The sequence below is a fragment of the Taudactylus pleione genome, unplaced genomic scaffold (assembly GCF_031769625.1).
Source record: "Taudactylus pleione unplaced genomic scaffold, aTauple2 ptg003012l, whole genome shotgun sequence".
NCBI classification, from domain to species: Eukaryota; Metazoa; Chordata; class Amphibia; order Anura; family Myobatrachidae; genus Taudactylus; species Taudactylus pleione.
In genome coordinates, this window is record NW_028287377.1 from 95794 (window position 1) to 112137 (window position 16344).

General features: G+C 49.1%; 1 protein-coding gene across 1 annotated transcript in view; it reads right to left on the minus strand.

Moving 5' to 3' along the window:
* LOC148431002 (prostasin-like) overlaps positions 1–13237 on the minus strand; it is a 23894-nt gene extending 10657 nt beyond the window's left edge. Inside the window, exon 1 of the mRNA XM_088466392.1 lies at positions 12898–13237. Within this exon, the coding sequence (XP_088322518.1) occupies positions 12898–12937 (40 nt within the window). The 5' untranslated portion in view covers positions 12938–13237. The remainder of the gene's footprint in view (positions 1–12897) is intronic.
* Between the last annotated feature and the right edge of the window lie 3107 nt (positions 13238–16344).

The following is a 16344-nucleotide window of genomic DNA, read 5'->3' on the forward strand; positions in this document are numbered from 1 at the left end:
GCACCCAACAGACAGGCGTTACACCTCCCTGGATGGGAAATATTAAACTGACCTTCAATGTGTTCTGCCTGGGTCCATCTAATACAGGTGCCCCACAGGGAGCCATTACCGGATACACCGCTACCAATACAGGGTGTGGTGCCCCCATGCCCACCCTCTGGAAGTGACTGTAGCTGGCAGGTGTCACCGAGTGCCACTGGTCACTCAGCTTCCCTTGGAGTGTGCACCACAGTAGGGTGCACCTATTGCACCAAACCCAACTACAGGGCGATGCCCTATTTGGAGCTCTGTACGGTGCCACTTCCCTGGCAGATAGCACCATATAGCCCATGGTAGCTTGGGGTTACAGGGACCTGCATGGTAATGGAGATTACAGCTCTTCAGACCAAGGGTTGAACTAAACATAATCATGTTCTTATAGCAACAATGTGACCATATGCTGCTCTTTGTGGCAGTTACCTGATGGAGAAAAGATGCTACTATTATACGGTGTACGCAGTACTTACCCTGTGCACTAGGGGGACATTACACGTTAGCACAGAAAATACCATCAGACCTAACTGTCTCTCCATATCCCCTCACATGTCCCCACATAGCCAGTATACCTCTCTATATCCCCTCACATGTCCCCACATAGCCAGTATCCCTCCATATCCCCTCACATGTCCCCACATAGCCAGTATCCCTCCATATCCCCTCACATGTCCCCACATAGCCAGTATCCCTCCATATCCCCTCACATGTCCCCACATAGCCAGTATCCCTCCATATCCCCTCACATGTCCCCACATAGCCACTATACCTCTATATTCACTAGCATGTCCCCACATAGCCACTATACCTCTATATTCACTAACATGTCCCCACATAGCCACTATACCTCTATATTCACTAACATGTCCCCACATAGCCAGTATCCCTCCATATCCCCTCACATGTCCCCACATAGCCAGTATCCCTCCATATCCCCTCACATGTCCCCACATAGCCACTATACCTCTATATTCACTAGCATGTCCCCACATAGCCACTATACCTCTATATTCACTAACATGTCCCCACATAGCCACTATACCTCTATATTCACTAACATGTCCCCACATAGCCAGTATCCCTCCATATCCTCTCACATGTCCCCACATAGCCAGTATCCCTCTCTATATAGCATCACATGTCCCCACATAGCCAGTATCCCTCCATATCCCCACAAATATAAAACGTCCTCCACATAAAATGCATTTCCGATATTATACAGGGGCCTATTTATTATGTTAATTATTGGTGGCCAGAAGGGCCCCGATAATTAACATTTGGTCTCGCCGCGAGTGCCAGAGCAATTCAACATCCGATCCGAAGAGAAGCTGTCCCCGCGAATGCCTTCACCTCTACTTTAAGAGCCCCGGCGGAAGGAGCCGGGCAGCCGTGGAGGAATCTGAATGTATCCATCTTTGCAATCCATACCCCTTCCCATAGGGAAGGACCAGAGGCCCTGATTCAGAGCCGGACGCTCTGACAGAGCGCTCGCTCTGAATCAGGGACGTCCCTCTGAAATTAAGAGCAGCCTCCTGGCCGCTCGCATAGCTGTGGGTGACCACCCACAGCTATAGCGAGCGGCCAAAATGATGGTCGCGATGGTCAAGACCATCAGGCTTGCGACGAGACCCTTGTGGTAGGGTCTCGTTTGCCGCAAGCCCTGGAGTGCTTTTGGCTCTATCAGGCCCAGAGTGCGGGAACAAACGGCAGCTGAAGATGGCGAATGTTCCCGCAGTCAAGCTCCGAAAATTTAGATTAATTTAAGTCCCCATACTAGTGTATAGGGACAGCGGGCCAGAAAGGTAAGCAGGAGATATCACAGATCATATCTCGTGTTACTTTTATAATGAATGACCCCAATACTTAATTTTCACTTGTTTTTGTATAAAATTACGTGATTATGAATAGACCTTATATAATTGTTGAACAAAACATTTTATACTGTTTTCTAGAGATAGACCTTAACTTTGTTTCTTATAACCATTTCTGAAAGATAAATATTGCAAGTATAATAGTCTCACGGATATATCTGGTTAGTCATTCCATTTATTATATCCCGGTTCCCTTATCTGCGTACCTTTACAAGTCTGAGAGTCACACAAGAACAAGCAATATTAATTTTACCATGTTGTTTGCAGACTGTTTTACTGTAGAGGTGACTTACAGTTCCAATGTAGATGTGCGGTACTGAATTGCCATAGATTGAATCAGATTGATGCGATCTATAGCTTAGCTAAGTAACAATTCATGTACCCTTACCCGTCTTGCGAAGGGATGCGGTAAAACATGGTCCGGCTACTTGGTGTGGTTATTGACGGGTCGTTTTTCTTTTTTACCTCCTGTCAGGTCTGTGCAAGCGCCGGGACATCTCTGCTGCAGCAGTATGGGGGGGGTGGGGTCGGGAAATGACCCGGCATATGTATATGCCGGCTGACATTACTAAAGATCTGTGAGCCCTAGGGGGCACAGTGGGGCAGAGCGGGCGCCGGGCAGTTTCGTCAGAGAGAGTCGGCAGGGTGACACTTCATTAATTTAAACTTAGAATAGAGCACTGGCGTGTGGGATGGCAGAACGAGCCAGCAGCAGGGGCAGAGCCAGCGGACAGTAAGCAGAGTGGGGAGACTCGGCTACGCTGGGTCACTATTAGTCACTCTGCACAGGACATCGCCGGCGGGTGGGGGCAGAGAGAGCTGGCAGCGAAGGCACCAGGCAATCACTATACTCTCTGGGAAAGGGAATTAGGGATGGCCATAGACCATCGATGTTTCCAAAACAATGATCGTTGCTGGCCGATGTCAACTACTTTTGCCATCAATGGCAGAGAACCAATGATTCTCTGCCATTGATAGATGAGCAGGAGCCAATGTTTTTTTTTTTTCTAGTGGCAGGATGGAGCTTAGCCCCGCAGCCTGGCATGCCCGCAGCAGAGGTGACCATCGAGGGGGTGCAAACCACCCATGGTTCACCAGCAATGGGTCCACCATCGATGGCCATCCCTACCGGGAATGTCAGGGAGCAGGAGGGAGTTTTTCTGCCTCCCACTTTCTCCCTGGGCACCGCTGATTGGCCGGTGTCAGGGAAGGGGGCGGGGAGAGCAGAGATAAGGCGGGGAGACAGCCGTCCTCCCTGCTCTTCTCCCCTCAGGAGACACATTGCGTCGTCCTGAGCTGGAGAAATAAAAAAAAAAAAAAAAAAAAAGAACTAAAATGGAAAGCGGAGCTCTCTGTGCTTCTATGAATCGCTCTCCTCATACTAATTTCTGGGGAAGCCATGTGTATACTTAGCAGGGGCACCGCTGGGGAAATCTCTGATTTATCCATGGTGACCCCTTCTATGTTAGGGGGTAAAGCAGTGAAAAGCCCTGTTATCACTAATAAAGAGCTTTTCACTGCTACATGAATAGACCCCCAAGTCTGCACACAGCAGGCCCTGGCCTCAATGCTGTGATGCAGCGATGCCAACCACTGAGCTATCGGGCTGCCCACAATTACACAGTAAAGCATTAACCTCTTTATAACAAGAAAGGAGTCAATTATGAGGTGTTCATCACATCGAGGCCCGCATTCAATTGCGGGCGAAAAGTCCCAGACTTTCCACCTACATCGCATGCTTTTGTCGAAAACACTTTCCGTGCGCGCAGCAGCTTTTCGCCCCATTCAATTCCGAAGGACGCAAAAACGGCACCCGGCGAAACTTGAACAGGCGGAAAGTTCTCTCAAAAATGGTGAAATCAGCCTGACACCCCCAAAAAGATGCACTGACATGGGGGATCACTATGGATACTCCCCGAATTGCCCTGAACTTGCAACGCGGTAATGCATTTATTATTGTTGTGTCACCGGGAAGGACCTATGAGACATCCACAGGGACCAGGTACTAAAGGATAGTACTATAAGCAGTGCCAGGAAGCGACGCTGCACAGGGGGGACATTTGTCGAGCTGGCCAGGGCCTCCACTGGGCTTCTCCCAACAGGCCAGGGTACTTAGCATCCACAGGCCTCCCCTCCCTGCTAGCACATTGCTTCTGGGTTTGGATCCTGTAGGTGTACCGTGCATGCGTCAGTGAGGGATCCAGGCAATCTCTCCGGTAGAACAGGCAATAGCCCATAACCCATGTCATCCTCAGAGAGAGTTGGCTGCTGGAAGTAACCTGCAGAACACTTCACATCCAGAGCTTGGCAAGTCTCACATTTTAGCTGCCTATGGGGGTTACTTTTGTGGTCACAAATAGAGGCACTGTAGCAGATATTGGAGAGAACCGCTGCACTCCCTTCTTCTCAAGTCCTAGGGATGCTTGCCTCTTGTGTGGTTTCCACACACAAAAAAAAAGGTTTTCTGGGGTAATGAGTTACATAATTATACCCAGAGGTCTCTTTTGTGCCAGTGGCCTCCACATATACAGTATACTGTACTGTCAAGATGCACGCCACTAATTTGTACCATCGCCACTTCCCCAATGTAATCAGCCCCCCCAAGCTGAATCTCCATAACACAGACTGCTGATCTCTAGTGGTAAAACACACACACACACACACACACACACTTGTCCTTGTTCCCAGCATACCATTAAAATGCTGAAATCGTAGGTAGTCTACGTACTCCGATACCTCACACCCGTATTATTGTCAGGGAACAGTATTGGCAATCATCAGGTATTTCACAACTATTATACCCACGAGCGTTATAAAAGGTCAGCAGCATCTCATAGTAACACACAAGCCTGTGTGCATTCTACCCTCACCCAGTCAATGCATCAGCGAAGCCCTATTGGCTATACCAAGGTCACTGATGCAGCTCAAACTGCATTTCTGCTATATTATGACCCAAGGAATGTCTGGATACTATCAGGTATAAATCAGGGGCAGAACTATGGGAGACAATGGAGGCGCCTGCCGCTGGTTTCAAGCACTGAAGGGGCACCTCCTCCATTGCCCACAATATATTCACCACACTGGGCTGTAACATACATGCCTACCCTCCCGGTTTTCGCGGGAGGCTCCCGATTTTTCGTGTAACCCCCCCCCCACCCCCGGAAGGGTAGGCATTTCTCCCGCTTTCTGCCCACTTCCTAGTGAAGTGGGCAGAATGGGGAGAACTTCCGCGGCAATCGCGGGTCTCTGTGTAGGGGGCGGGGCTTAATTACGCGATACTGCGGGTATCGCAGCATTTAGCCCCGCCCCTTATGCAAATCTACGCCAATCTCGGCAATTTGCCGTGAAGGGGGCGGGGCCTAATGGTGCAAGATGTCAGGCCCCGCCCCCATCACGACCAGATCTTTCTCCTCTCCCCAAGTCTCCCGCAAAAGTGAACTACAATGTGGGCAAGTATGGGCTGTAACTATGTACCCGGAGTATACCGTCACGGCCGCCCAATACATGGCACCCCTTCCCGGCACCTGAGAAGCCACCATACACTAGTGGAGGGCTTCATGTCAGACCATCAGCTGCCGCCTCTGTCTAACTATAGCCTGTCCTTACTCATTGGTGTTGCTGCTCCTGCTTGCCAGTGTGACACGTCTGTCTCACTCCCCCATAGCATGCCTATATTCTGTGTGCAACTGCGGGTGTATCTGCTTTGCGAAATGCTACATTAGTGTCAGTGGCTGTGACAGGGGGGCACCTAATTATAACTTGCCTCCGGGCATCTGGGGTGAACTTACGACACTGGTATAAATATACACATGAGGTGCTCAGAAAATACGTCACAAAGCATTCGGCCAGAGGCTGTTGGTGCACATTAAAAAAAAAAAAAAAAAAAACGAAGATGAAGGGGACAAATGATCCCCGTCCTGCCTCTTATTATTACTTTGCAGCAATGAGGTTGGGAGGCTGAAATGTGCATCGATAGAAATAGATAAAAAAAAAAAAAAAGCAAAATCCGTCATAGAAATTCAGGAGACCACAGAAGAAGTCAGATTTCCCTGCGGTAACCTGCTCCTTGATTATTATACCAGTTACATATATAGCGCACACATTTTCCGCAACGCTTTACAGAGAATATTGGTCAATTCACATCAGTCCCTGCCCCAGCTGATTAGCACAAAGCTGTGAAAAGCGCCTTTTATCACAGGTGACTGATAACAAAGCTGAGAGGGGGAAAAAACAATCCTTACTGAACCACAAATCACTGTGAAATGTGCAGATATGAATAACCAGAGGTAAAATACATTCTTTGCTGTTCCCCAGACGTTCCCCTGCAGCTCTGTTACAAAGTATAGCTATTGTATTACCACTCCCCATACACACTCCATCACAGACAGCGGAGGTCCCGGCACATCTTTAGTACAGCAACGTGACTGGCTCCGCCCCTGCGCAAATGCGGACCAGTGTCAGATGGTCTTTTCGCCTATTAGTGGTTCTGCGCCTGTAAGTCTTGTATAAGGCTCGGCGCCTCTCATTTTTACACAATTCAACATTTTATAGATGAAGCTGTGTGCAATGCAACCCTCCCCCATTCTCAGGGATGAATTGCCTCTCATTTGTGCCTGAAAGCATACTGTAGGATATCTATTTTTTAAAAGTTGTGGATTCCAGACAGAACAACCCTATGGTGCAAGTTTCCATAATAACTATCTGCAATGGTGAATATGGGGAAAACACAGCAGGAATCGGCCTTCCTGGCGCGGGCCGGCTTGTGTACATGACATTAGTGTACTGTGCAATACTAGGCCCCTATACGCGGGAGGGTCTCAGCAGGACAACAAGGCTGCCGATTTCTGCTGAGGACTGTGGGAGAATGTGTCAGGGACATAGACCACCTATTACTGACTCTTCCTGTCATCCAGTCCCACACAGGCAGGAAATAAAGTCTATTTCCACCAAGACATTCATTAACTAGACTTGATGTATACAGTAGTAACAATAAAGAGCTTTCTTAACCCTGCCCAGGGCAAGTCCACAACTATACATAGAGGGAGAGGACAGAATTCATGTCCTGGGCTCCGCAAACACAAACTCAGCCTATATATTATATAGCATAGTGCTACTTCTCCTGCTCCGCTGCAGGGTAAATAAAAGGAGTGCAGGGGATAATGCTGCAAATCTTTATATAAATACTCTATTCACCACGTGGCCCTCTAGCTGCTGCGGAACTACACATCTCAGCATGCCCCGACAGTTTCGCTATTGGGGCATGCTGGGATGTGTAGCTCTGCAGCAGCTGGAGGGCCGTGTGTTGGATACCCCCTGCTCTAAATGTCAGAGGCAGGCGTTATAGATAATCATGTGTAAGGGTCCTAGTAACTGATCAGAAATTCCCCAGTGTGAGCTGTATTTCATTCTCAGTATCTGCAGCTATCCCGGGTGTCTGCACGGTGATGTCATTCTCAGTATCTGCAGCTATCCTGGATGTCTGCACAGTGATGTCATTCTCAGTATCTGCAGCTATCCTGGATGTCTGCACGGTGATGTCATTCTCAGTATCTGCGGCTATCCTGGATGTCTGCACAGTGATGTCATTCTCAGTATCTGCAGCTATCCTGGGTGTCTGCACAGTGATGTAATTCTCAGTATCTGCAGCTATCCTGGATGTCTGCACAGTGATGTCATTCTCAGTATCTGCAGCTATCCTGGGTGTCTGCACAGTGATGTCATTCTCAGTATCTGCGGTTATCCTGGGTGTCTGCACTGTGATGTCATTCTCAGTATCTGCAGCTATCCTGGGTGTCTGCACAGTGATGTCATTCTCAGTATCTGCAGCTATCCTGGGTGTCTGCACAGTGATGTCATTCTCAGTATCTGCGGTTATCCTGGGTGTCTACACAGTGATGTCATTCTCAGTATCTGCAGCTATCCTGGATGTCTGCACAGTGATGTCATTCTCAGTATCTGCAGCTATCTTTGATGTCTGCACAGTGCCGCTTTCCCCTGTCCTGTATGCTGGATGTCATTCTCAGTATCTGCAGCTATCCTGGATGTCTGCACAGTGATGTCATTCTCAGTATCTGCAGCTATCCTGGATGTCTGCACAGTGATGTCATTCTCAGTATCTGCAGCTATCCTGGGTGTCTGCATAGTGCGGATTTCCCCTGTTCTGTAAGCTGGATGTGATTCTCGGTATCAGCGGTTATCCTGGATGCCTGCACAGTGCTGATTTTTACTGTTATGTATGTTGGATGTCATTCTAAAAGGGAAGCAGTCTGTCAAAATGCCAGCATCTAAATCCAGACTCTGGACTAAAGACAGGCATCAAAATACCAACGCCCGTCTAGATCCCGAAATTTCGACAGTTGGCTTCCCAAAAGAAAGTAGGCCAGCCACTGTTGGCCCGTAGCCACGGGAAGGTGGGGGGGGTGGGGGGGGAAGAGTTAGATTTAGGCACCCCATGAGGAGATTAGGTTAGACTAAGGGAGGGGTGGTGTGTTAGGTTTAGGCACACCCCCCCCCGGGGTGTGTTAGGTTTAGGGTGCAGGGTGGGGGGTTAGGGACCACCGGGGGTAGGGCTAGGGTTGCATACTTACGTGCCCCTGTTGCGATCTCTAACGTTTGGGCTTCTGGTGTCGGTATCACCCAGCGGGACTAAATACCCATTCTAACGGCTTCTATTTAAGAACAAACACTGGCAAAAAGGGTTATGACGTATGTTCTGTATTTAGCTTACTGCCGTTTATGATTGTACAGCTTACTCAATCTATAGATGGCGTTATTGGTACAGTTCCCATTGCCAACAATGGGGACCCAGCAAAGACTGTAAAGTCCTCGCCGGTTTGAAGCACAATGAGAAGAAGATGGCGGCATGGGACATGCGCATTACTCAGCTAGCATTTCAGCAGGGTACACCGTGGAGGAGACGGACACTGCGAGACTGTGCCGGGCAGATAAGTTATGGTAAATACCGGTGACATTTGTAAGTATCATTGTGATCCTCAACTAACTATGCTGCCAGTATTATATATTGTTCTTAAATGTAGCCCTAAATATCCTGGACACTTACACAAAGCCATGTTTCCCTGTCCTGTATGCAATTCTCAGTATATGCGGTTATCCTGGAGTTTCCCTGTCCTGTATGCTGGATGTATTTCTCAGTATCTGCGGTTATCCTGTACATCTGCACAATGCAGAGAGTTTCCCTGTCCTGTATGCTGGATGTAATTCTCAGTATCTGCGGTTATCCTGTACATCTACACAGTGAGGAGTTTCCCTGTCCTGTATGCTGGATGTAATTCTCAGTATCTGCGGTTATCCTGTACATCTACACAGTGCAGAGAGTTTCCCTGTCCTGTATGCTGGATGTAATTCTCAGTATCTGCGGTTATCCTGTACATCTACACAGTGCAGAGAGTTTCCCTGTCCTGTATGCTGGATGTAATTCTCAGTATCTGCGGTTATCCTGTACATCTACACAGTGAGGAGTTTCCCTGTCCTGTATGCTGGATGTAATTCTCAGTATCTGCGGTTATCCTGTACATCTGCACAGTGCAGAGAGTTTCCCTGTCCTGTATGCTGGATGTGATTCTCAGTATCTGCGGTTATCCTGTACATCTGCACAGTGCAGAGAGTTTCCCTGTCCTGTATGCTGGATGTGATTCTCAGTATCTGCGGTTATCCTGGACATCTGCACAGTGCAGAGAGTTTCCCTGTCCTGGATGCAATTCTCAGTATCTGCGGTTATCCTGGACATCTGCACAGTGCAGAGAGTTTCCCTGTCCTGTATGCTGGGTGTAATTCTCAGTATCTGCGGTTATCCTGTACATCTGCACAGTGCAGAGAGTTTCCCTGTCCTGTATGCTGGGTGTAATTCTCAGTATCTGCGGTTATCCTGTACACTTGCATAGGGCAGAGTTTCCCTGTCCTGTATGCCAGTCTATAGTAACTGCACAGTACCTTCACTCTTTTATTTAAAGCACATTTATGTATTTCTGATTATTTGGCGTAAAGTTTTGTTTACAATAAATTAACACAAAAGCAAAAGTCTCCTCCAGCAGCAGAATCTTGTATAAATGGTGCAGGACAGTTATGGTGATCAGCAGACAATTTCTACAATGACCAGTCCATGCTTCACAGCCCCCTCACCCCTCTTAGCATCCCATGCCCGGTACCCTTGCAGAAATGCCAGGTGCCAGTGGCGGCTGTATGATTGGTGGCCGATTTAGGCTTATTATTTATTACCAGTTATTTATATAGCGCACACATATTCCGCAGCGCTTTACAGAGCATATTTGGCCATTCACATCAGTCCCAGCACCAGGGGAGCTTACACTCTATGGGGGTCATTCAGACCCGCGAGCGAAGGTCGCTCGCTAGCGGGTCGATGGTGCCGAATTGCGCATGCGCACGACAGAGGGAGCTTCGTCGTGCGCATGCACGAGACCCGAATAACGACGGCAAAGCCATCGTTATGGGTCTCGCACCAAAGGGGGCGTGCTGTCGATGGTGACTGACAGCACGCCCCCTTTGGTGGGGGCGTGCCGGGGGCGTGGCTGCCAGACAGAGGCGTTCCCATGGGAACGCCTACCATCTGAGTCATGCCCCACTGACATCAGTAATGATGTCAGTGGGAGTGATTTTGGCTGATAGAGCCAAAATCACTCTTGGGCTTGCAGCAGCGAGACCCTACCGCAGGGTCTCGTCGCAAGCCCGATGGTCGCGATGGTCTTGACCATCGCGACCATCAACATGGACGCTCGCTATAGCTGTGGGTGGTAACAGCTATACGAGCGTCCATGAGGCCGCACCAAAAACAGGTAGGAGGGCCCTGATTCAGAGCGAGCGCTCTGGTCAGAGCGTTCAGCTCTGAATCAGGCCCTATGTTCCCTATCACATGCTCACACACATACACACTAGAGTTAATTTTTTGTTGGGAGCCAATTAACCTACCTGTATATTTTTGGAGTGTGGGAGGAAACTGGAGGAAACCCCTGCAAGCACAGGGAGAATATACAAACTCCACACAGTTAGGGCTGTAGTGAGAATCGAACCACCGACCTCAGTGCTGTAAGGCAGTAATGCTAACCATTACACTGTCTGTGCTGCCGTGCCTCACAGGGAACGCACACACTCCCCCCCCCCCCCCCCCCCCATCTACAACTGTTATTCCGCTACCTTTCCTATAAAGTGTCCACCACACCTCTTAGATTGTAAGCTCATTAGGGCAGGGCCATATAACCTTGTTTCTGGTCTTTGCAAGTAAAGAATTTGTATCATGAACCCCTCAATGTACAGCGCTGTGTAATAAGTTGGTGCTTTATATATAAAAGAGTAGAGCAGACCCTACGATAATATTTATCGGTCAGGAAGCGTTGGGGGCAGGAGGCCCTGTGGCCGCCTATAGAGCTGAGATTTCTATGTAAGCGTTGGCTGCTACAAAATGAGGCGCAGTAAACTGAGAAAACACTGGATAGCTTCAATGGAATGGCTTACGCCCTTGAAGACGACTTATTGTAAAAGTCACTGGAGGGTGGAGTATTTGTGGTCACGTTCTACTATACCTCTCAGCGCGCGCGTCTCCCAGGTACATTCACACGTCACAATTCAAAATACAGCAAGAGGAATGTAACCGGCCAACATTCTGATACTTTTAGGCCTAGACCCGGAGCCGATACTAGCAGAAGCCGCTGAGGAGTATATGGCCAGTAAGTACTGTACAGCGAAGTACAGGATGAAACTGCCCATTACAGTCCATGCCCTCTGCATACAATAAGTGCCACAATTACGTTACTCACAGACCGCCTGAGCCGTGCTGTCATCACTGCTGTTGTGCAATAAGGTCAAAGTCAAACCCTCGTCTCTCCTTATCAGGCGGAAGGAGGTAGTCTACGGGAGCAATGGTTTCGCATCAACAAATAAGAACAAATCTGCTTTATCTCCATGTAATAAACTAATATATACAGAAACCGCGTGAGGCACCGCGTTCCCAGATTGACTTAAAATATAAAAAGGCACATCATTATACATATAAACTCTCCAGGGCCGGGACCTCAGTCCTAACGCTCCATCTTCCATAGGTTATTTATATCTTGTGAGATTTTCTCCTCATTGTGTAAGGGGGGAGTTTATACAGAACTAAACTTTTGGTTGTCCCAAATCAGGACACTGGGGGAGAGGGAGAGGGAGAGAGATAAAGTGGAGGATTTGCCCAAAGCAGGCAATAAAGCTTCTAACGGTCATTTATCTAGCACAGTATATGAAATGACAGAAGCAGATTGGTTGCTATGGGCAAATTCTCCACGGCTTGATACATCTCCCTACCGTGCACACTTCATAGCAACGCATGCACAAGATGGAGGCGTTATATTATTATGATTATAAACATTTATGAAAAAGGTGCCACAAAGTGTACACAGTGCTGTACAGGATAAAGTCAGCAAACAGTAACATCATAAATACCGTACACAATGGGAGACCGAAGCATATGTACAGGGCATAAACACCAAACATTAATATCACACTACAGACTGAGTACATATAACATGGGCAAATGAAGGTCAACACGGGGTATGGACCGTTCCCCCGGAGGCATGCCGACACCCCAGCCAGTTTCCCTAGAAACACCCCTTTAATACCGCCGGTACAAGCAGCGCCCATCCGCAGGACATATAACCCTAACTGTCTTGGAACCGTGACATAAGTCCTTGTTTGCAGGGAGGCATACATTATACACTGTGTCGCACCTTATAACGTTACTTCAACAGCAGGAAATGGTCATTACATGATTAACTTGGAACAAGCAAAGTCCTAACTAATTAGGTCTCATCAGTGCAGTTTGCCCTCCATGAAACACCGGTCCCAGAGATCAGCAAACCCCAAAACCAGCGTTTCAGCACTATCCCATTTACAGAAAAGCAGATTATCCCAGGTAGGCTCCAGCCTGCCCCTCTATGTTACATACATGTTACAGGTCCTCGCTGCAAATGGTCGCGTCACTCACCTCCCAGGAATAATAAAATGTGTCGGAGAAAGTTTTCCATGTTCCAAAAACAAAGTCCCCCCCCCCTTTCGGTGAGGGCCCAGGTGCTCTGAGAACAGTATCTGTACAGGTCCAGCTGTGGAGACAGAGCAGGGCTGTCTATCTGTCTGGCTTCAGGCAGGTGGAGAGCTCAGACAGGTGTGTTTGTACAGATCCAGGTAAGGTGATAACTTCAGGTAAGGAAACAGCCCAAAAAGTATTCTCTATGTAATCATCCAGGAGGCAGATAGCTCAGTATCTGGAATCCGCAGTGAGTGATGCTGATGGTCGCTCAGGAATGTTAACAGGTGCATGTAATGAGTTTCACCTGAGAGGCCGGCCTAACCTGTTCCTGACAAATCTCCGCCTCCCCCAGGTCTCTCCAGCCTCCCACACCACCCTCATTTCACACCATTGTCATAGCCCTGCTGTATCCCATGCTGCTGTGAGCACACAGATACACATCCTGCTGCTATCTGATTGTCAGCATGACAGAATAACTCTGTTGTTGTGGAAGTCACACGCTGTGCAGATTGTCAGCCGTGTGGGTGAGTGCTGTGCGGTTCTCCTTGCTGCTGGAGTGCTGGATTCATTAACATCCTATTGCCAGGAGCGCAGGCACCTACAGGGGTGCATCTAGGGCAGTGTTGGCTAACCTTGACACTCCAGCTGTTGTGGAACTATATATCCCAGCATGCCCTGCCACAGTTTTAGCATGCCCTAATAGCAAAACTGTAGCAGTGCATGCTGGGTTATGTAGTTCCATAACAGCTGGAGTGTCAAGGTTAGCCAACACTGATCTAGGGGTCTCAGCACTCCTGGACTGGTGGCAGTTAGTAAACAGACACCGTGGTGGCTGTACGGGAGCTGCTCGCCCTCCCCTCCACCGTCGTCTGGCGCTGAGACTTCTCACTGAGAGATCGGCAGCAGCACAGACTTATGATGGCCTGAACTGGCCGCAGGTGGCACTGGCAGGCGGTACCGGTGCCCAGAGTCGTAAGTAGACTTTTTGGTGCCCTGTGCCAGAGAGAGCATTTGCGCCGCTCCTATTTTTTAAATAGGGAGATAACACACCCGGAAAAGGGCCATGGCCTCATGGGGAAGGGCCAGGGAAGAGATAGGGGAGGCCAGGAGATGCTGGGGATAAATAGGGACATAATACAGTGCACCTGAGAGAGGGCCATGGCCTCATGGGAAAGGGCCAGGGAAGAGATAGGGGAGGCCAGGAGATGCTGGGGATAAATAGGGACATAATATAGTGAGCCTGATAGAGGGCCATGGCCTCATGGGGAAGGGCCAGGGAAGAGATAGGGGAGGCCAGGAGATGCAGGGGATAAATAGGGACATAATATAATGCACCTGAGAGAGGGTCATGGCCTCATGGGGAAGGGTCAGGGAAGAGATAGGGGAGGCCAGGAGATGCTGGGGATAAATAGGAACATAATATAATGCACCTGAGAGACGGCCATGGCCTCATGGGGAAGGGCCAGGGAAGAGATAGGGGAGGCCAGGAGATGCTGGGGATAAATAGGGACATAATATAGTGCACCTGAGAGAAGGCCATGGCCTCATGGGGAAGGGCCAGGGAAGAGATAGGGGAGGCCAGGAGATGCTGGGGATAAATAGGGACATAATATAGTGCACCTGAGAGAGGGCCACGGCCTCATGGGGAAGGGCCAGGGAAGAGATAGGGGAGACCAGGAGATGCTGGGGATATATAGGGACATAATATAGTACACCTGAGAGAGGGCTATGGCCTCATGGGGAAGGGCCAGGGAAGAGATAGGGGAGGCCAGGAGATGCTGGGGATGAAATAAGAGGAAGCTACAAGTGAGAATGATAATAAACAGAAAACTGACAGGCCCAAACAGCGCCCCCTGTTCCATGGCACTGGTCGCACCACCCTAGTTACGCCCCTGTCGAGTGCCATCCTGGCCAATGGGAAGATACGCCCCTTGGGACAATAACAAATTCTAGCATTTTTGTAAAAATTCATTTGGACGCCTCCACGGGGACCTAAAATACAACAATTAATGTGTATACTGTAAGTGTTCATCGGTTTTGGTAACGAGACAACATTTACATGAATGGCCCTTAACAAGCGGCAAATCCCTGGTGAAAGCGCTCTTTTGTGGCCTTGCGTTCAACCTTTCACGCCATTACGCCAAAAATGGCAGCATCTGCTGGGTGGTCAATATTTCCAGGGGCGTAACAAGGTATTTGAAGGCCCCCTAGCAAAAGTTTTGAAGAGCCCCTATGTATCACCCAATGGTGAAAAATGTATATAACACATAACATTGACAAGGAGGATGGGCCCCCCTCCGCTCTGGGCCCCATACCAGTTGCATCCCTTTGCTCCTATGGTAGTTCACCCATGTGTGTACCTTCTGATGGGTGGCTCTGGGGGCATTGGGGACACTTTAATTTCGCTTTAAGGGCCTGATTCTGAGTTAGACGCATTTAAGAACCGGATGCATTTGTCCATTTCAAGCCGAGTGCGCGCGGGTCTGAATCTAAAAGCAATATGGTGTGCCGCACGCTGCGTCCGAAAGCGAGTACTGTGCCGGATCTCAAGCGCACAGAGACTAATGCCCAGTAGGCATTTCTGGGTGGGCTGTGGCTGATGGGTGGGTGGGAGTGTGGCCTGACTTCTGTGCTTGATTTAGGTGTGGGGACGCAGTTGGGACTCCTGTTTCAGTCAGATCTTTTGCACCCAACATGGCATTGGTGCAAGACTAGATACTAATGATGACGGCTGAAGCATGGGCGCAAAAAAAAAAAAATCAGTGGATGGCGCGATCGGGGCGCATGACATCAAATAAATGCTTAGATAGACAGGCAGATAGCTTAATTAGCATATCTTAATCTATAGGCTGGAGCCACCGAATGCAAATTCACCTTCTAAACCAGGAATGGGGAACCTCTGGCCCGGGGGCCGTATAAGGTCTGCGGAATCATTTGGTCTGGCCCTCGGAGCTTTTATCTGCTAGCCTCATCTGGCTAGCAGTGTGCCTAGAATGGCACCCTGCAGCCAGAACCTATGCAGCAGTGCCGCCTGGGGCGTCCTTAGGACACTACAGATGGTCACACCGCTGCCCTTACAGCTCCCCGGAACATCCTCGGGATGCTCCAGGCATTGCTGTAATCACTTTTGGTTGTGGCCCGCCCCCATATGATGTCACACGGATGGGGTGTGGCCTACGATTATTATATATATCAAAATTGCCCTTGGCAGAAAAAAGGGTTCTAAACCCATGAGTGTGCACCAACAGGAGAAACAGAGATTTGTTTTGCAGGGTGAGATTACTTATATTTCACCTCCGTTTCGGGAAACAGTCCCTGTCGCCGACCATACCCAGCCCCCAAAAGGCAGCAGCCTCTCGAAAAGGCTGCGGTGTTCCAGGGTACTGTAACCTGGGGTCGCAGTGG